General features: G+C 32.7%; 1 protein-coding gene across 3 annotated transcripts in view; it reads right to left on the minus strand.

Annotated features, from left to right (window-relative positions):
• LOC114338660 (dynamin-1-like protein) overlaps positions 1–22305 on the minus strand; it is a 90208-nt gene that overhangs the window by 16623 nt on the left and 51280 nt on the right. The window contains exons 8-9 of one of the 3 annotated variants that reach the window (XM_050658169.1): positions 19181–19465; positions 10611–10709 (exon numbers count right to left, since the gene is read on the minus strand). In XM_050658169.1, the coding sequence (XP_050514126.1) occupies positions 10611–10709; positions 19181–19465 (384 nt within the window). Of the gene's footprint in view, positions 1–10610; positions 10710–19171; positions 19466–22305 lie in introns of all 3 variants that reach the window. The other 2 variants (XM_050658171.1, XM_050658170.1) reach the window with 2 other exon arrangements.

Below are 22305 nucleotides of genomic sequence, written 5' to 3' on the forward strand. Positions count from 1 at the left end.
ATTAAATTAATACTGTAAATTTCCTTCTTCCATAAACTATCCAAAGTATTACTGTAGCTTCATCATTTTCTGACTTACAGTGTTGCAAAAAAAATAAATTTGGGATAAACAAATTAAATAACTTTTAAAATATTTGACCAATTTCTTCGAAATTTAGGGTATGAATTAAGCACCATAAGTCTCAGCATTCCGTGTAATAAGAAGGTTCTAAATTAATTTTTACATAAGTTATAAATATTTATAAAAACTCAAAATTTATGATTTATTTTGCAATTTTCCAAGCAACCAATAAGGATAGACATATTAAGCAAACGCCATATTGAAGTTTTTTATACCGTTTATGAGTTTCTTACTCTCAAATTTGTTTAAAATGACTATTTTCTTAGTAATAGACGAAAAAAGCGAAAATTTACCGTTTTTTGATCTTCATTTGTTTATAACTATGTATATCATCAAAATCGGCTACAGGAAATATATAGGTTATTATTATAGATGTCCATATTACTCAAAAAATTTGGTTTCGGCCTGGAGGGGGTTGTGTCCCCAACAGGCTATTTTTTTTCCTTATTTCTCTGAACTATTAATAAAGGACCACACAACACTCCTTAGAGCCCGTTCACAGGACAGGCGATAATAGCTATACATACATTTTATTTGAGACCGTTCGCATGCCAATGCGCGTATTAATGACTTAAATCGCGCGTTAGCATGTGAACGGTCTCAAATAAAATGTATGTAGTTGTAATAGCGCGTTATCAAAACGTGCGTTAAGGGGCCGTTCAAGTATTACGTAATGCAGGTTGGGGGGGGGGGGGGGCAAAAATCTTCAAAAATTGCGTTACGTATAACGTGAACGCCCCTTTACGGTGCGTTAAGTGGGGGGGGGGGGAGGGGGGTTCAAAAATCTTCAAAAATCGCGTTACGTAATACTTGAACGCCCCCTATGCGCCTGATATGTGAACGTGCGTTAAGCGCCTGTTATGTGAACGTGCCCTTATGGTAAAGTGGCCCCGGTCAAATTTAACGAAAGTTCGGTCAATGATAGTTTTCAGTATGTACCTAGATTAAAAAATCCATGGGACATAGTTCTGAAAAACTATTATTCTGAACCTACAGCCTTCTGAAGTTATTGGATTCTGGTGCTCGGTTTACGTTAAAAGCATTCACGCTCAAGTGAACTTCTTCTTATTTTTGTATAGACATGACTCTGTCGGTTTTTTCAATGTGTCTCTAGTAAGGTGTCGTTTCATCGTTTTCGTGGTCTTCCCACTGATCGTCTTCCTATTGGGAAACCGTCTCTCGCAGTCCTTACTACTCTATTTGTTGTCATTCGGCTTCTGTTTCTTACCCAGCTATTAATGTTGCACACCTTGCATCTCCGTCGTATATCTGTACTTCTAGCTCTGGCCCATAGAGTCTTACCATCGATTTTTCGAAGGGTTTTCATCTCCGCTGTTTCGAGCAATCTTTTTGTCCTTTCTGTGTCGGGTCGTGTTTCTGCCGCGTATGTCATTGTTGGTCTGATGACTGTTTTGTAAATTCTGCCTTTTATTTCTTTTCCGATATTTTTATTTCTCCATATTGTGTCATTCAGGCAACCTGCGGCTCTGTTTGCTCTATTCACTTGATCTTCCACTTCTGTTTCGAGCCTTCCGTAGTTAGATAGTGTGATGCCTAAATATTTAAACTCCATCACGTGTTCTATTATCTGACCTTCCAGCTCCAATTTACATCTTATTGGTCAAGTGAACGAAATTATTTGTTATTGAAAGAAGGACTCATCTTCTTCATGCATATTCGCATGTGGTATATGAATTCGTGGTCAAAAATGGATACATCGTGTTCATGAATGTTTCACATTAATCCAATACATACAAGCATAGCTGCAGTGCCACCTTATCTTTAGAAAACTACTGAACAGTGGTGGGTCTACGGGGATAGGGGATTCCCCCCCGTAACACGATCCGGAATTAAACAAGAAATTGTTGAAACGTAAAAAATATATTACCTGACATGCAACTTAAAATACAGACATACAAATTAACCCAATTAACTCGACGATTAGGAAAAAGGGAATTTAATCTATGTCGTTTATGTAGTTTGAGTTTATCTTTTTTATGTCTTGTGGTTGTTGTTTCATTGGAAGTGTTGCTCACAAATTGCTATTATTCATCATCATCAACCCGTACGCGTCCACTGCTGGATATAGGTCACCATCAGCTCTTTCCATCTGTCTCTGTTTTGTGCGGCTTGCATCCAGTTGCCGACAATATGCTTCAGATCGTCAGTCCATCTGGTTGGTGGTCGTCCTCTGCTCCGTACTGCTTCTTCTCGTGGCCTCCACTTGACAATACGTTTTGTCCATCGTAATGATGTTAGAAGAGAATATTCTCGGCAAAAATTTTCTATATTTTCAAAAACCGAAACAAATATAAAAACTAGATACGGGTCAAATTACTATAATTTAAAAAATATGTAGGTATATTGTTTTTTTTTTCAGGAGGGAAATATTAGTTAGTTAGAAATATTATTAGTAATAATAAGTAATAATATTATTAGTAATAATAATACATAGTTAGTTAGAAATATTAAGTATATTGTTTATTTCAAGAGAATATTCTCGAGAACGAAAATATTTTCGAGAATATTCTCGGCCAGAAAATTCTCTCGAGAATATTCTCGGCAAAAATTTTCTATATTTTCAAAAACTGAAACAAAAATAAAAACTAGATACGGGTCAAATTACTATAATTTAAAAAATATGTAGGTATATTGTTTTTGCCAATCCCATGAACCAGTAGCAATGGTGTTTACAGTGTGAATATTTATTGTTTTGGTGCAATATCAACGTGCAAATATTTATAATGGTGTTCATTTAAGCAGAGAACAAGTTGAAAAAACTGAGTTTGCAGATAATTTAGCAACTTTAAAGGTGATGAGTCAGCTGAAATAATGGAAGATTTGGCACTTTATTGGAGGGATTTTTTGGAAAACCATACCTTGTAAAATCAATTGAAAAACTAGACTTAATCATATGGTGAAAAGGTACATGTTTCGGAATAAAATTAACTAAAATAGTAGTTGATATATTAAGCATGCCTTCATCCACTGAAGCGACTGAAAGAAATTTCAGTACTTATGGTTTTTTTATCCACTCCTCTAAAAGAAACCGGCTCACTGCTGAACGGGCTCGTAAGGTAACTTTTATTGCTCACAATTTAAAATTATTGGACTTAGACCAATACATGACTGAGCTGGCCACTCGTGAAAAATAAAATCCCACAACTCATCAGTACATTGAAATGCAGATTGTAGATGACTAGGATGAGCTAATGATAGAAATAGATTCTGAATCTGAGGTCTCATATTTTATCATACCACATCGATTATCTGCTGTTAAGAAGAAAATTTCATTTTTTATCAAAGAAATTTTGTGTTTTCTGTTGTTTTTGTATTTTTTTATATACAAATAACACTGTTGTTTTGTCTCATAATTTTGTATATAAGATCATGATTTTTAAAACCCTATTTTTCATCTTCAACAATATTCTTAAGTGCGTCATGGGGTTCATTCTCAGAAAATTCTCCATATCGAGAATATTCTCGAGAATATTCTCCGATTTTTCATTCTCCAGAATTTTCCAACACTAGTCCATCGGTTGTCTGACAATCTGGCGACGTGTCCTGCCATATTCCACTTGAGCGACGCGATTCTTTCGACGGCGTCCGTTGTTTTTGTTCTACGACGCATTTCTTCGACGAAGAAATATGTTGCTATTATTATATCGAACAAAACCATGAGAAAACTGTCACTTAAACCTTGTCTAAACTTACATAGATACATCAGTAAGTCCTTTTTAATATTGTATCTATGTTCTTTGTTTTCAAAAAGAGAATCACAGTAGGTATATAAAATAATGTATAATGTATAATAATGTAAAATAGTGTATACTACATACGTGTATACCTTGGTATGTATGTGTGCTCCTATGATTGTATTTTTACGACTTACTGAAAATCCCCTTCGATTAGTTATATCTAAATATATGTACTTATTATTATCATTTATTAACCTATAATGTTATATGAATTCTGGACCGTGTTATGGGGGGAATTCCCTTATTCCCTCCTGTAGGTCCGCCACTGTTCAGTAGTTTTCTAAAGATAAGGCGGAACTGCAGTTATGCTGGTATTGGATAAATGTAAAGGATTCATGAAAACATGATAATTCTTATGTCGCTCTAGCAGCACATTTTTTATCGTACTTCCTCATTCTTTTGAGAAATTTTCGGAGGTTTTCTGAAGACTAAAATACGATGCATCTATTTTTGACCACGAATTCATATGTAAAACGAAAATATGCATAAAGAAAATGAGTCTCTTCTTTCAATAATAAATATTTTTGTTCACTTGAGCGTGAATTAGTGCACTTAAACTGACCACCTAAATCCAACTATGTATACTAAAATCACAATCAAGATGCACTAGAAATAAACAAACGACGACACTTCAATGTTACCAGAAACACTCCCGAATCATGATTTACAATGTATAAACTTTGTAAATCACGATTTGGGATTTATACAATGTTTATACATTGTAAATCATGATTTGGGAGTGCTCCTTGTAACATTCAACGTGTCTTGGTTTGTTTATTTCTAGTGCATCTTGAAATACACTGAACTATACTTCAGAAGGCTGTATCTTCAGAATACTAGTATTTCAGACCTAGGTCCCATGGACTTTTTTAATCTACACACTGCAACTATCATTTACCGAACTTTCTTTACTTTTGACCGGGGCCACTTTTCCATAAGGAGTGTTGCGGGGTCCTTTAAGTGTTGTATCTAAAAGGTGACAAATGGCCAAAAAAGTCAGTCTTTTCAGTATGTGTCAGTTGTACTTGACCTTTGTATTATAATACATACATAGTGGATCGAAAAATTAAAGAGTTCGATTGTTTAGTTTTGTACGATTTGATTGTTTGTCCGTCCGCGGATTAGCGCAACCAAAACTTTGCAGACACCAATCAAAGGAGTTAATGTGGGAAAAATCATGGAAAAATCATAGGAAAAAATTCATCATGAAAAATTCATGTGGGAAAAGAAAGTTAATGAATTTCTGATCTTCTCTCACGGGAAGATCAGAATTCAAAGATGCAAGCATCAGCTATCAAATTTAATTTTATCAATTTTATACGAGGTATGTCAAAAAATATGAAAATGTCTTAAGAGTATCTTTATATTTCACAACATTGCAATTAGAAGCATGTAATGTCATAATTAAGACAAATAGTTTTTATATCTGAACACCTTCTGATAATAACAATTTTCAATATTATGAAAAACAAAGGTACTTACTCTTGAACGAAATTCATATGTTTTGACATTCCTTATATCAAATTGATAAAATTTGATGGTTGCATCTTAGATTTTAGACCATTCAGAGCTTTTTATGATAAATAACTTTTTTTCGTGAAATTAATAATAAAAGAGTTATCATATTTTACAATAAATGAAAATGATATGTATCAGTAATTTGAGAAAAATTTGTATTTTTTTTAATATGTAAGTTCAATACATAGTACCACTATTCGCTTATACACATTTCATCCTTTTAGAAACATCACAGCCAGATGTGTTGGGCTCACTGGATCGAAAATATTAACTGTCTTTCGTATTTTTCGATTACTCACACAATTAAGTTCTTAAATCAAATTCGCTGCAGTTTTTGCTTAGATAGATTGACGTGTTATGGAATGAAATTTTTGGATTCTTCCCGTCAGTTGATTTATCGTCTGTTCGTTTTGCAAATTATAGCCAAGCGTCCACAGATCCGCATCGTACGCAACGGATTTTAGTTTGCCTTGTACAGAAACTTATGTAACCGCGTCCATTGATCCGCATCGTACGGATCGCATTATCGGCAATAATTTAAGGCAAACTAAAATCCGTTGCGTGCGATGCGTACGATGCGGGTCAGTGGACGCTTGGCTTATAGAAAGCACAGATTTTGCTGTTATGTACCTGAATTAATTTTAAATGTAAGAAACTTTCGGATTTCGATTGTTTTTAATAGATGTCGCTGTTGTAGAAAGATAATTACACTTTTGTAAAAAATAACTTTTTATAATACCACGTTTTTATTTATTTAAAATTATAAACTATTTTTTTTTCAATTTCTAGATCATATAAGAATTTTGTGATCGACTTTAAACTCATATAAATCAAAGAAATTATTTTACACACAATTTTAAGAGAAAAAAAAAAATAAAGAAATAGGTAACACCCGGGTTCGAACCTGAGACATCTCGATCTGCAGTCGAATGCTCCACCATTCGCTTTGTACTTTACAACGGGATGTAAATGTCATTGCATTATTTAGATTTAAAATTGCTTAAGGGGATGGGTACAAAATTTAGGCTTCTATGCTATTTATATGCATTAATTTTTTTCAACTCCTGAGAAAACTAATACGTATTTTTGAAAAATTGAAACGCAGAATGAAAGATTGCATTATTCCCGAGAGCTGAAAGTCCCTGAGGACTGCGTTTAAATTTTCCAAAAGTATTTATTAGTTTTGTCAGGATTCGAAAAAAATGAACACCATGTCCGTGATAATATTTTCCAAATCGAACATTCGCTATCTTTGTCATACAACGCACTCAGTCCAACATAATGTGCTGACAAGACAGTGACAATTTTAAATATTTGACACGGCTTCAGGAATATTTTCAGTTATTTATTAAATAATATTCATATTGTACTTGATAATGAATTGATTTAAGACGTGAAATTAATAAAAAGTTATTTATTGTTTATTATCTATGGAAGATCCAAGCAGAGAATACGCCAGGGTATATTCTGTGATCTAAGTATTTTGTTGTTAAAGATGTTCAAAATTTATAAGCTTTCCATAATAACAATATATTATGTAAAAAATTCACTTTATCACTTTTTCTCTTTTCTCGATTAAGTATTAGTTTTTATTGTATATTATACTAGCTGACCCGGTGAACTTCGTTGCACCTTAGATAGTGTGTCATAATTAGATAATCTGTCATAATTTTGATTATAGATCAGTTGCTTGAACGTAATGGCTAAAAATCAATTACTCAAAATCAACTGCTCGAAAATGAATTTCTAGACATGAAAATTGATCGAAATGCAATTTCCTCGAATAAAAAAGAAAATTATATGTCCAAATATTTTATGCAAAATTTGTAAGTATGGTCGAATGAAATCCGATAGTTTTAAGGCATTCCAGAAGCCGCTACAGATAAAATGTTTTAACAACTTATTAATCATTCAGAATTAGTCGACACTTATTAAAAGTTAAAATAATTAAGACAATAACTGGACGATAACGATTTAATGAGTGGAAAACAATTAAAAATTATTTTGCATATCATATTTGAGACAGTATTTGGTTGAAAAATCTCATTTTTGCTGGCCAAAAATATACTAATTTGTCTGGACTAAATTACAGATCTGTTTATCTTAAAAGGGATATGATACTATCAACATTCACACAGTGTTGCCAAACTGGATTTTGTTATTTTGAGTCTAAATTTTCCCAGCGATCTCCGAGGGTACAATACATAAGAAAGATACATAATATGACAAATTATATGATATTCCACGTATACAGTACGTAAATCGTTCAGCTGGACATAGGGAACATACAATATATAGATTTAGATACATAAATACATACATTGTATTATATTGAGATAACTGAGGCAACTGAGTTTTCTCGATGACAATATGGTTGTTAGCATTAAGGGGCATTAACCTCAAAATTTACAAATCATTTCGACTGACACAAATAAACGTCAAAATATGAGAATGTAGTAGGTAGCTAAATATTTTTGGCCTAAGAGAATGGAAAAACTGTTTAGGTTTTAAAGTAAAATAAATTTTATTATTTTAATTCATACCTTAAACTTTAACTACACGCGCTGGCGTATTTTTGTACGCGACATATAAGAATTCTACTACAAATGAATTTAAAAATTTAATTTTTGTCTTTGTTTATTTATCTAACCTATCACTGGAATGTGCTTTACACTGGATTTAGTTTCGTTATAATCGGCATTCTAGGAAGATCGTAATTTACAATTTATTATTTGTTGTTTCCGGTGGTGGATAACATATGCCACAATTATAGTAATACAATTAGTAATATAAGTACATATTTCAAATGTTTTTTAGTCATTATGGCACAAATATATTTTTCTTTATAAACAATACTTTTTCTCAGGTAAAAAATATCGTTTCAAAAAAATATTATTAGCAATTTTATTTATCATGGAATCAGATTCCAGTTATATATCCCAATTTGCTTACTGAGAAGGAACTCCAAGTATCCGCTGACGCCGAGTAAGGTTTATAACAAACAAATAAGTGTAATTTTTCAAAAAAAAAAACAAATCCGCTGTTTTTAAGTATATTTTCTTGTGGCGTATAAAGAACGCCACGCGTGTAGTTATGTTATATTTTGATGTGCGGGTAGTTAAAGGTTAAAATTCTAAATATTAATTAATTATCACAATAACAAAAAATATTATCAATCATTTAATACATGCAATAGTGTACATGATATTTTTCGTTAGTTCATCTACTAAACATAAATAAACTGGATGGTTTGCCCACGCGAAAGCAAGATTTTTTAAAAATTCGTAAAATTAAAAAATTCATATTTTATCAAATTTGAGTCCAAAAGCTAATCTGTTGCAGTTTTCTTTTATGAAATTTCCCATTGGTTCTTCTTCTGTGCTCAGAATTTTGCCACGGCTTACGGTTCGCTATTTCGGAAACGGACTGCGCTAGAGAAGAAAAAACAGCAGCGTTTTGTTCGGTCAAATTTCATGAAAATCGGTCAATTCGTTTCGGAGGAGTATGGCAACAAACTAACAAAGTGTAGCTAACATAACTCGACTTTCTTTTATATATATAGATGTAAAATATTTAAATGGCTATTAAAAAATAACGGTTGAAGATAAAAAAGTGAAAATTTAGGATTGTATGTATCTTTTGCTTCTACATCATACAAAATTAAGAAAAAACGGTTTGTCAAAAAATTAAAAAAATATATCAGGGGGGGCAAGCCCCTTTATGACGTACGGGCATGAATTCAGTTATGCCTATTCCCAGTCCGGTAGAATACACTTGTAAAATTTCATAACAATCTGATGAGCCGTTCTCGAGTTATTATCAGTGTACCTAACATAACTCGACTTTCTTTTATATATATAGATGTAAAATATTTAAATGGCTATTAAAAAATAACGGTTGAAGATAAAAAAGTGAAAATTTAGGATTGTATGTATCTTTTGCTTCTACATCATAAAAAATTAAGAAAAAACGGTTTGTCAAAAAATTAAAAAAATATATCAGGGGGGGCAAGCCCCTTTATGACGTACGGGCATGAATTCAGAGTTATGCCTATTCCCAGTCCGGTAGAATACACTTGTAAAATTTCATAACAATCTGATGAGCCGTTCTCGAGTTATTATCAGTGTAACTAACATAACTCGACTTTCTTTTATATATATAGATGTAAAATATTTAAATGGCTATTAAAAAATAACGGTTGAAGATAAAAAAGTGAAAATTTAGGATTGTATGTATCTTTTGCTTCTACATCATACAAAATTAAGAAAAAACGGTTTGTCAAAAAATTAAAAAAATATATCAGGGGGGGCAAGCCCCTTTATGACGTACGGGCATGAATTCAGAGTTATGCCTATTCCCAGTCCGGTAGAATACACTTGTAAAATTTCATAACAATCTGATGAGCCGTTCTCGAGTTATTATCAGTGTAACTAACATAACTCGACTTTCTTTTATATATATAGATAAGTTATTGCAAGCACTGAATACAAAGTTAGTGAAAAAATAATCCTATAATATAATTAAAGCGATTACATAAGTAACGGTTATCCAAGAACATGCTAATGACAAGGTCATTGTCAACTATTAATATTTACATCTGCAGTTTCCATACCAGTGATAATTTTACTATCCGTAATTTGCCGTTTAAAAAAAAAGTAGGGATAGCTCCATAAAATATTTGCGTCTACACTCTTACGATTCTAAATAAAACTCAATGTTTTCATATAAAAGTTGTTGAATATTGAATTTTTATCGAGTTCTGAGCTAATCTGAAAATTTCTGGCGTCTAGGTAGTCTGGAAGTATGTTTAAAATGGATTACAAAATTTCCCTGACATAGTGACAAAGAACAAGTGAAGTATATAAAAACATTTCAAATTATGTTTCGATCCAGAGAGCCTACCACAGCTCGATCTGATGATTCAAGAAAGATGAAATGCGTATAATGAGAGCGAAAGTATGCTTGGAAAAGATTTAATAAATTACAGTGCTCGATATCTGCCTTTTATTTCCCCAAAATCTAAAGTTAATACAATATTGTCAAAATCAGACCTGCCTTAGGTATTAACAAGGACTTTATAAGAAATGGACTGAGAGGTGATAAAACAACTATCTCAGCAGATGCCATATTAGTAGCAATATTATATAAAAAACTTCAAATATCTATATTAGTATTGTCAAACTGTACCAACGAAAAACTTATAATATATTGTACCTTGATTACAGACATAAATTCGTTATAGCTAGTAAGAGGCAAAATTCTCAACAAATCGTTAATGAAATCTCCTCTTTCTTCCGGTTCAGCTACCGGTCTCTACAAATATTAAAAAAGCGTTGAAATTCGTTGTATTTGCTTGTAGAACTGCAAACGCACACAAATTGTTTTAAAGGGCCTAGCCGGGTAAGATGATGAAAACTGCCCCCAACTCGATTCGAATTCCATATAGGTCACCGTTTAGCAAATATAGAGAAACTCACTTTCTGATATTTTTAGTTCCCTAGGTGGTCACGTGACCCACCTAGAGCCCAATTAAGCTTTTTATGTTTTTATTTTTTATCTCAGCCGGATCAAGAGCTAGCGAAAAACTTTAAAGAAAACAGTTGTAAGTTTCTAAAAGTTCTGTCAGAATTTTTTTTTAATTTTTGGCGGGAAATTTAAATTTTAGGACGGTTTTAAAATTTTAAATGGGTATAAAAAATAACTAAGATATTCATTCTCACGAAAGAAAGTATAATGTGTATTTTTGCATAATGTTTCACCCTAAATTTTTTCAGATTTTTAAACTGGTGAAACGTAACTTTAAAAATAAAAAACCGCATTTTTGCGCTTTTTGGCACAATTTTATACGGGGTGTTTAAAAAACGTAAAACCGTCACTAGGATAATTAAAACACTGAAAAACAGTTGGGGTTTACCTAATAAAAAATTTTTGTAAGCCCATCTATTTTCAAGATACAGGGCATTGAAGAAAACAAAATTTTACACATTTTTTTTACGATTTTGTCGAAACCACTGGCAACATTGTAATAAAATTTGGCAGGTTTTAAGAGGTAGTTATTGTGCATTTTTTGACATACAATTAAGAATTTTATATTCATCATTGGCGCCCATACGGGTAATGGTCTGAGTGACGGTTTTACCTTTTTTAAACACCCTGTATAAAATTGTATCAAAAAGTGAAACAAAAAAATGCGGTTTTTTATTTTTAACGGTACGTTTCACCAATTTTAAAAATCTGAAAAAATTCAGGGTGAAACATTATGCAAAAATACCATGGACGTATAAACACAGATGGACTCAGCAATACCATACCTTGAATACACACTGTTTTGAAGCTTCGGTACTCCTGGGCCAGAGGGTAAAGGGGAGTAAAACGGGTATCGATAGAATGTGACGCTTCCTCAATGAGCATAAGCGTGCTTGAATTATTACTCGTGGGGATAATAATTCAGGCGTTAATAATAATTGGAAGTAGTAATAATTTATAAAAACACGTTCAAAGAATTTAATTAAAAAAAAACAGAGTATAAATATTAACAATCACGTTTTTATAGAAAAAATAAAAACAATTTTATTTGTTATTAAAATTAATATAATGTCAATATAGTTAAGCTCAAGTTAATTTTTTAATACGTATCAAATAATACTATGATAAAACAAATCAATTAAAAAACATACATTGGTCAAATTAAAGTACCTATCTACATTTATTGTAGTCCAGTCGGGTTAGACGAATAACAAGCCTAACCTTGCATTAGGAACTGCCTCAAATTTTATTTTTCTAATCTTTAGGGGGGTCAACAGTAGTGTAAATTTTAAATCTCGACTAAATTCCGCCGTTGCGTTAGCCGCCATCTTGATTTTAAACGAGAACCGTTTTGGCTCAATATCTCCGTCATTTTCAAATTTTCGATAAAAAGTATGAGAACCAAAATTGTTAAAAATGTGATTTTCTATCATTTCTATTATCTCGAATTATCTCGTTTATTATTAGTTTTACGACAAAAATGTACCTATACAAAAATGGAGAGAATTAAATTCTAAACAATTTTGATTTCTTTCATTTTTTTTGCTAAAATTAATATTTAAGGTAGTACGTATGCGGTAATCTCGCGAGCGTAAGACCTGATTGATTTAAAAGCAATTGTTTTTGTTCAATATCTACGCCATTTTCAACTAAAATTTTCCAAATATGATTTCCTACAATTTCTCTTTAACATTTTTTTATGCGGTTGATATTTTCCGAGTTAAGTGGGAAAATAGTAAAAAGTGGTGGGGGGAGCATAATTACTGAATTGAATCTTGCTTCCGAGATGCACCAAATTTTATAATTCTCTCCTTTAGGGGAGATTAATATTAGTGTAAATTTAAAATCTCGACTGAATTCCGCGGTTGCATTAGCCGCCATATTTGCGACAAAAAGGTAGGAACTAAAATTGTTGGAAAATGCAATTTCCTACAATTTCTTTTTCACAATTTTTTTATGCGATCAATATTTTCCGAGTTAAAGGGAAAAATAGTGGAAGCGGAGGGGAAGTATAATTATTGAATTGTCTCATTTATTATGAACTTTACGACATCACTGTATATAAACAAAAATAAAGAGAATTATATTTTATAAAGTTTTTGAAATTCCCAATGAAACACCAACCAAAGTAAGTACATAAGAGACATACATAATAACAATAACTTATATGCATTAATGTCACTTAATTTTATTAACTAGCCGGTTTTATGGGTTGAAGTTGCCTGTCGATATTTTAAGTTTCATGTCAGCTAATATACAGTAGAACCCCGCAAATCCGAACTAATTGGGGGGACAGCCTGTTCGGATTCCGAAAAGTTCGGATTATCCGAAAGTTAGCCTTAACTAGTAGTTCAAAGCGTTCATTGTGATTTTGAGTAGCCAAACGTTCTCGCAAGAGTGTGGACAATATTTTTGGACTCAAGTTGACTACGAGAGAACCAAAGTAAGTTTGTGTTTAAAACACTTTATAAACCTATATATTAAAGTATAATATTTATTTTTAAGAAATTTTAAATGTCAAAGTCCTAGTAATCCTACATTGTCCAATATTCTGGCTTTACTCTGTATAATAAACATGTTTTTAAGTTTTTGTCTTGAATTTTTAAATTTTTTCACTTTCCGTTGGTTCGGATTTGCCGAAAGTTCGGATTCGCGGGGTTCGGATTTACGGGGTTCTACTGTATTTTTATATTTCAACATTTTTTTTTTAAATTTTGGGCTCTGTTGGGGGAATTTCCTCATTTCCCCCCACGTAGACCCGCCACTGGTTCTCTCGAAAAGTTGCAGTAAATCGTAATTGCAACAATTTCAGCCCTTACACTTTTTGTCGAAATGTTGAAAATGGCGGAGATATTGAACAAAAACAATTGCTATAAAATCAATCAGGTCTTACGCTCGCACCTTTACCGGATACGTACTACCTTAAATATTGATTTTATCAAAAAAATAAAAGAGATTAAAATCGTACAAAATATAATTCTCCTCATTTTTGTATAGGTACTTATTTGTTGTAAAACGATAATAAACGAGATAATCCAATAATTCATTAATTATGCTCAAACTGTCACTATTTTCCCCCCATAACTCGGAAAATATCGACCGCACGAAAAAAATTATAATAAACGAAATTATAGAAAATCGCATTTTCGACAATTTCAGTTTCTACACTTTTTGTCGAAAAGTTGAAAATGGCGGAGATATTGAGCAAAAGCGGTTCTCGTTTAAAATCAAGATGGCGGCGAACGCAACGGCGGAATTTAGTCGAGATTTTAAATTTACACTACTATTGACACCCACTAACAATTAGAGAAATAAAATTTGGGGCAGCTCGTAATGCAAGGTCAAATGCTATCCGGACTGGGCTATTTGATAATGTATTAAAACATACTTTTCAAATTTTTCACCAAATAAGTATCATATAGACCTTTCAGACTCTCTTTACAGACAACAAATCCTAGAAATCCAGTTTTTCTTCTGGTTTCTAATTATAAATAAAATTATAAATGGAAAAATAAATAATTTTTTATTCATTTCACTAATTGATTTGAATGCATGAGAAATATCAAATTAAAAAGCTACTAAACAGATCTTTTTAAATCAGATGATGTCTACTTACAATTTAAAAATATATAATTTAATGAACTAATATCTTGTTCAATACATTAATATGAAGGACCCAATGGTACGCCTATGAAAGACATATTTCAAAATGTAAACAGACTTCCTCATCCTTCTATAATGTAAATGTAAATAAACAGTACTTACAAATGAAATGAAAGATCCGGATATAAATGTTTAGTTTTTTTTGCAAATGCAACACTGTAGCACCATTATTATGTATGTTTATTTCACTTTTCACAAAATATCACTCAGAATATAGCCAAAATAGCGAAAAACAACTTTTCCTCAATTACCTTAAAAAGTAAACAAACATGGAATATTTGACATGGACGTTTGTAGACAGAAATGCAAACACCGTTGCCATTTATTTATAGTTTCAATGCTTCTACATATACAATAATTGGTTGATATCTATTATTCAATGATATGAACACTTGATATTTTAATTACCATTCAATATGTAAATTAATATAACTGAACAATTATTATTTTAGTTTGATAGCATCTGTAGACACGACATAAAAGAGTAACATTTTCAGCAATACGCGAATAAGAAATTTTAATAAAAATACGTGACAACATGTGAAGGTACTTAGATTGTGACCTATTCAAATAATTTTGGCTTCACAATTTTATGTAAATAGCTGAGTCCATCTGTGTTTATAGGTCCATGAAAAATACACATTATAATTTTTTTTCGTAAGAACGAATGTCTTAGTTATTTTTTTATACCCATTTAAAATTTTAAAATCGCCCTAAAATTTAACTCTCCCGCCAAAAATTAAAAAAAAAATTTCGGACGTAACTTTTAGAAACTTACAACTTTTTTCTTTAAAGTTTTTCGCTAGCTCTCGATACAGCTGAGATAAAAAATAAAAACATAAAAAGCTTAATTAGTGAGTAAAATTTCAGAAAGTGAGTTTCTCTATATGTGCTAAACGGTGACCTCTATGGAATTCGAATCGAGTTGGGGGCATTTTTCATCATCTTACCCGGCTAGGCCCTTTGTCTTAAGAAAAATGTAGATATGGGGAAATTTCGTCATACGCTATTTACCCCAGGAAACGAAGCATTTCGTTTTCAGGAAAAAAAAAAAAGAAATATGTAAGATCATTCTACCACGAAGCAAAAAAATTGAAAGAGGAAAAATAATTACAAATTGGCAACACTATTTCACAGAACTGCTAAATAAGAGCGAAGTACAAAAGGAAACAAACCAGGAAATTGAAGATGACCAGATAGTAATAGAAATACCCACAGAGCAAGAAATGAACGAAATAAAGAGCCTGAAAAATAACAAAAGCCCAGGAATAACAGAAATATTGGTCAAAATGATAAAATCAGGAAGGAAAAGACTACAAAAAGAGATATACGACCTGATAAAAAGAATATGGGAAGTAGAAAAAATGGACCAAAGCAAGGATATGCCCTATACATAAAAAAGGTGATATAATGCTATGCGAAAAGTATAGAGGCATTACACTACTAGAAATAATTTACAAAATCTGGGCACAAAGTATAAGAAAAAAGCTAAACCAATATTCGGAAAAAATATTGGGAGAATACCAGGCAGGTTTCAGAAACAACAGATCAACGACGGACCAAATATTTGTCTTAAAAGAAATACAGACTACCTGTTACGACATAAAACAGCAGTATATGCATTGTTCATCGACTTTAAGTAGACATACGACACAGTAAACAGACAGCAGATGTACGAACTGATGAAAGAATCGGGGATACGAAGTAAAATTGTCAGGATGGTAAAGATGACGATGGAAATCACAACAAACGAAATAGCATGGAAAGGGCATATATCCAACGAGTTTGAAACCAAGGGAAGATTACGACAAGGACAACTTACTATCAACAACAAAATAAACGTGCAAGAAACGATATTTAAAAACGGCACCAATGCATAGCATTTGCAGATGATCCGACACTTTAGCAACAAGCAAGAAAGAACTACAGACGTTAATGAAAAATATAATAAACAAACCCAAAAAATTTGGACTTAAATGAATGAAGAAAAGACAAAGTATATGATAATGGGACAGATCTAAAAAGAAAAAGAAAAAAACATCATGTTACAATTCGATGGAGAAAAAATATACCCGTAAAGAAATTAATTACTTGGGAGAAAAAATAGAAGCTAATGGTGATGAGGAAGGGGAGATAAAGACGAGAAAAGTTAAAGGAAATAAAAAGTATGGAGCATTACGAACCTTAATGAAATCCAAATACGTATCAAGAAACATAAAAATCAGAATTTATAAGACTGTTATCAGACCTACAGTAACATACGCATGCGAAACATGGGTGGTGAAAAATTCAGAAAGATCTTTTAGAAAGATGAGACGAGAAAAAAATGCAAAGAACAATATATGGAAGTGTAAAAATAGAAGGTCAGTGGAGAAGAAGAAAGAAGAACCAATAAAGAATTAAAAGAACTGTACAAAGAGCCAACAATAACGACAATTAAAGCACAGAGAATACGATATTTGGGGCACCTCGAAATAATGGGACGTGAAAGAATGCCAAAAATGGTACTCTCAAAAGAGAAAGAAAGGCAGGCCAAGAAAAAGATGGAAGGACAGTGTGTATGAAGACAATATGTACTCACAACCTGAGAGATTAAGTTAGGCTAGCATAAACGATGATTACCATAGCTAATTGAAATATTATTTTACTATAGATAGTTCTGTCACTGACGGTAAAATATTGCAAAACCTCCAAATTTTAAAGAACCGCTTGGATTGATATGAAATTTGGTATACACATAGCTAACATGTCAAAGAAAAAAAGTGATATTGTGCCGATGTGTGCTTTTGCCCCTGGGGTGAGTTTCACTCCTTTCTGGGGATGAGAAAATATAAGTTCAAAATAAATCCAGAAATGGATAAATTGACTAATTCTAAGCAAGTTTTATTCTACAGCGTTTTTTTCACTTTTCGTTAAGTTTCGTTTAAGTTAAAACTTTTCGAGTTATTTGCGAGTGAATATGTTCATTCTTCAATAAAAAAAAACAAAAAAAAATTTGTATTTTGACAACGACATCCGATTTGGGCGTCGAAACGTTAATAAAATTATTTTTTTCAATTTAATTGTGGCTTATTTCCCAATCAAAATAGTTAATTATAAAAATGCCACAAGGAAATAGCAAGAAAAAAAGGAACCAATGTTATTTTAAGCGTAACTTTTAATGCTAAGATCTTTGAAAAATAAAGCTTTTTTTAAAATAAAAAAAAATTGAAATGAGTTTTCCCTAAAAAGTTCTTAATTTTTTGGTTATTTCACGTTGAAATATCATATTTGGAATTTGACGAATATGAACCTATTTCTCACTAGCTACAACTCTGTTTTTACTGAGTTTAGAGACATCATATTATATACTTACACCATTTTTTTACATTGTACACAAAACATGTTTATTTTTTGTTGAAAAATTAACATATTCGCTCGTAAAGTATTAACTTTGTGGAAAAACGCTATAGAACAAAATTTACTTTTGCTTTATCCATAATTTTATCCATATCCGGAGTTATTTCGAACGTATATTTTTTCACCCCCCGAGAAGGGGTGAAACTCACTCAAAGGGCAAAAGCAAACATCGACACAATATCACTTTTTTTCTTTGACATATTAGCTATGTGTATGCCACACTTCATGTCAATCCAAGCGGTTCTTTGAAATTTGCAGCAAAAACCGTTAGTAAATGGACTACTATAGTATTTCAATCTACTGTGGTAGTTTATCGTAAAAATTTTTTTTCGTTTTCTCAAGGGCTTTGTCAGCTTTGTTTTCTAATGTATAATTTATAATGGCAGAGTTTTAGGAAAATTTAAAAAAACGTTAACTAAATTTATTAATTTGATGTTTTTACGTCTCTTTAGATCCATATTTAGCAGACAATAATGCAATCTTTTGAATACTTTTGTTGTTAATAATGATTTTCGTATTTAATTTTCCGAAAATATCTCGACCATAATAAATGACGACTATACATACTACTTTCTATGGGCCATTCCACGAACATACGCCTGTTTTGGATTACTTCGACAACGAATATTTTACTGTGCAACATAAGAAGTACGAAAGTAAATGGCGCTAATAATTATTCCAATAAACAACAATGTAATTTGCAATTTACTTTCGTTCTTCTTATTTTGCACAGTAAAATATTCGTTGTCGAAATAATCCAAAACAGGCGTATGTTCGTGGAATAGGGTATACCTACTATTGTCACAAAATAAACTAATGATGTACAAAATAAAAATAAAATAAAGCAAGACACTCTACCTTACGCGTAACCCGTTAAAATAGCCCGGTCAAAACAGCCCCGTCAAAATAGCCCGGATACAAAATAGCCCAGAAAAAATAGATCGCACACAAAATAGCCCCTGCCAAGACAGCTCCGGCTAAAACAGACCCGGCGAAAACACCCCCACTAAAAAGTTTTATCTTTTACGGAGTACCACTTATTTTTTCATAACATCAAGAATTATGTCGGGGCTATTTCGTCGGAGCTTTTTCGACGGGGTACCAGACATACTACTTTCTACCTACTATTGTCGCAAAATAAACTAATAATCTACAAAATAAAAATAAAATAAAGCAAGACACTCTACCTTACGTACCATCTCCAGGGATTCTGCTTGATGCTTCCCGAACATGCTTTTAGGACGGGATGGTCTATTTCCGCTCTCTCCCGCCGACTTAATCACTGTGGGAACTACCTGGATGTCTTTGTAAAAATCTGGATGTTTCGTATTAATATAAGCCAGTTCTATCGCGACAAGATTCTCTACCATTGAGTTAGTTGTGGGCAGGCGACGCCTTAGAAGCTGCGTGACGACGTCGACTATTTCTTCGTAGAGTTTCGGAAATCGGAGCATTTCCTGTTGAACTTCGTTACCGCAGTGCTGAAATTATAAAGCAAGAAGTTAATATTGTGACGTTTGAAAAAAACCAATATGAATTTTATATCATGTCCTAAATATTTTAAAGCCCACCCTGTTAGAAATATTATAACGAGTACGTTAACCCACTCTGTAGGCTAGAGCAAACATAAATATGTGGCCTCGAACGCAGGTGTTAATCATGCGATGTGAATCTTTTAGGCAGAGTAAACAGCTTTAGAGGCGAAAATCGCCCAGTAATTGCCCGGTTTTTCTTAATCTGAGGCTTCACCCAGTGTCCGGGAAGTGAAGAAGGTAGTTTCACATCAACCACTGCGCTGATAATATGTCAACCAGCGGTGGGGCTCACAAGTCACCACTTTACCGGCATCAATTAGATATTGTCGCTGTGTGAAATCAAGTGAAGGGTCTGCAATTTGTGCTGTGATCATTGAAGAATACTTGTAGAGAGTTTCACTCCCTAATTTTGGGTTTTTTTAAAGTGAAAATGCAAAACGCAGTACAAATGAATCGCGTAGCTGATGGCCGGCATTGTTTGGTGATGTTCTATTCCAGTTCCCGTATTGAAGTCCCCTATTTAAAGTTCCCGATGTCCCGATGAGATGTTTGGTCTGGTAGTCTCGTTCCAGTTTTGTTCCTGTTTCCAAGTTTTGCTCCCTACGCCTCGAGTCAAGGACACCGATGTCTGTTTTGTTTGAGTATGACAACGAAATGTTAAAAAAAAGAAGGTACTGTAAATCTTGTTTATAATATAAAAATAATATTAAAAACTGCAGTTGGTAGGATTTTTTAATATTTTTATAAAGATAACTGCTTTCAAAATGGTAAAATTTTCTGTAAAGTTTGTTGTTTAATATCTGAATATGTTCTGTTTTGTTATTCTAGCTGTCCTAAGAATATTTTGTTTAAAAATAAAACAGTAATGTAACTTAAATAATAAAATGGCAGTGACATTTGACAGGCTGAATAATTTTGAAATATATAGGTCAAATCTTAGTTTGAGATACACTGCCCAATAAAGTTGAATATTTTTTGTATTGGTAAAAATCATGTAAAGTTTAAAGTTTTGTGTAATGTTAGAAGTCATAAAAGGTTATAAATTTTTTGTCATTCCTATGGTAAAGTCAAAGTAGATATGTTTTCTCAAAATAAAAAAAAATAAAGTCTGACGGTTTGAATAAACATTATAAAATGTACCTATTTTTTATTTCTATAACCCTTTGGAAAATTATTAACCAGATTTCTAATGCAACTGAAATTGAATTTTAATGTAAGAGAAAAAAGAAGTTGGCATAGAAGCCAAGGTAGATGTTAAGAGTAGCCCAGTTTGACCCAAAAGAGGAATCTCAGATGAATGTCCCCCCATTTGGTATCCGTAAGTAAGATATGTGTCCAGTAAGTACCCAGTAGTGAATCTGAGGATTTTTTATTCCAAACGGCGTCATTTTTTAAATAGTAGGAAGGTCCTCCAGTCTGTGTAAGTATCTTTGCTTATTTGGTAATGGTAGTTAGTCTTCTTAAAACCCTCTTATCTCCCTAACGATTCCACGACCCGCCACCGAACAACTCCCGAGCTGCTGTTACCAAAAGAAGGTTTGAGTGTCTGCTTCTTCTACTTTAGCCCCATTTCGACGCCCAATATCTATGTAGTTACTTATATCCCTGACCCCATCTGAGCAGACATTTAAAACGTTTCAATATAAGCTAAAGGTAACACTTCTTGCTACATAAAGATCGGTTTTACTCCAAGACATGAATCATATCTTACTGAACCGATTTATTTGAAATATGGTGAGTTTATGGGAAGAAAATCCCAAACAAAGAAATACGTCGTAGAACAAAAACAACGGACACCATCGAAAGAATCGCGTCTGTCAAGTGGAATTGGGCAGGACACGTCACCAGATTGTCAGACCACCGATGGACAAAACGTATGTCGAGTGGAGACCACGAGAAGAAACACTACGGAGCAGAGGACGACCACCAACCAGATGGACTGACGATCTGAAGCGTATTGTCGGCAACTGGATGCAAGCCGCACAAAACAGAGATAGATGGAAAGAGTTGAGGGAGATCTATGTCCAGCAGTGGACGCGTACGGGTTGATGATGTTGAGTTGATGGGAAACTCTGTTCAAAGAACACCTAGACATTTTCAGCATGCCGTTTAATGTGGACTGTGAATAAGTAAAATCATCAAATTAAGTTTCCCAAACTTGAAATCTTATGTTTAGAAGATAATTGCGATGTTTGCATCTTCTTACATCTATGAACAGGTGTTTTCTACACGTAAGCTTCGCAAAAGCAGCATTAGAAACCGATTGACTACCAGCATTTAGCTTCACTCCTGCGAATCAGGTAATCCCAGTTTCTTCCAGAAGCTTTTATAAGCTCAGTCTCAATTTCGTATCTCACATACACTTTCATACTCTGCTGAAGAATAATCTATTTATGTTATAACTTTTTCAACGTTTTTTACCGATTAGGCGCATAAAATACGTGTGATGTAAAACTGAAATACAAAGTTTATCACTAATAAAAACTTGTTTTATTTTTTTTGATCCGATAATGTTTTTATTTTATGTGGCCCTTCGCTTAAATCATTTACCTATGTCTGATCTATCTAGGGCAATGTTATCCCAAGTAGCACCGAACGGGTTTATTAGGTATTTTAAGGATGTTTTAAAACTGTAGAATAAAACTAAAATTAAAACCATTTGGTTTTTAAGTAAACCTTAAGGTTGCAATAAAACCGGTTTCAGCATATATGGGCCCACTCTGAAAGAGGTCAATAAAACCGAAAATAAAAACCTTCGTAAGACTTTGTTTTCTTAAGCCACTGGT

The sequence above is a fragment of the Diabrotica virgifera genome, chromosome 8 (assembly GCF_917563875.1).
Source record: "Diabrotica virgifera virgifera chromosome 8, PGI_DIABVI_V3a".
Taxonomy (NCBI): domain Eukaryota; kingdom Metazoa; phylum Arthropoda; class Insecta; order Coleoptera; family Chrysomelidae; genus Diabrotica; species Diabrotica virgifera.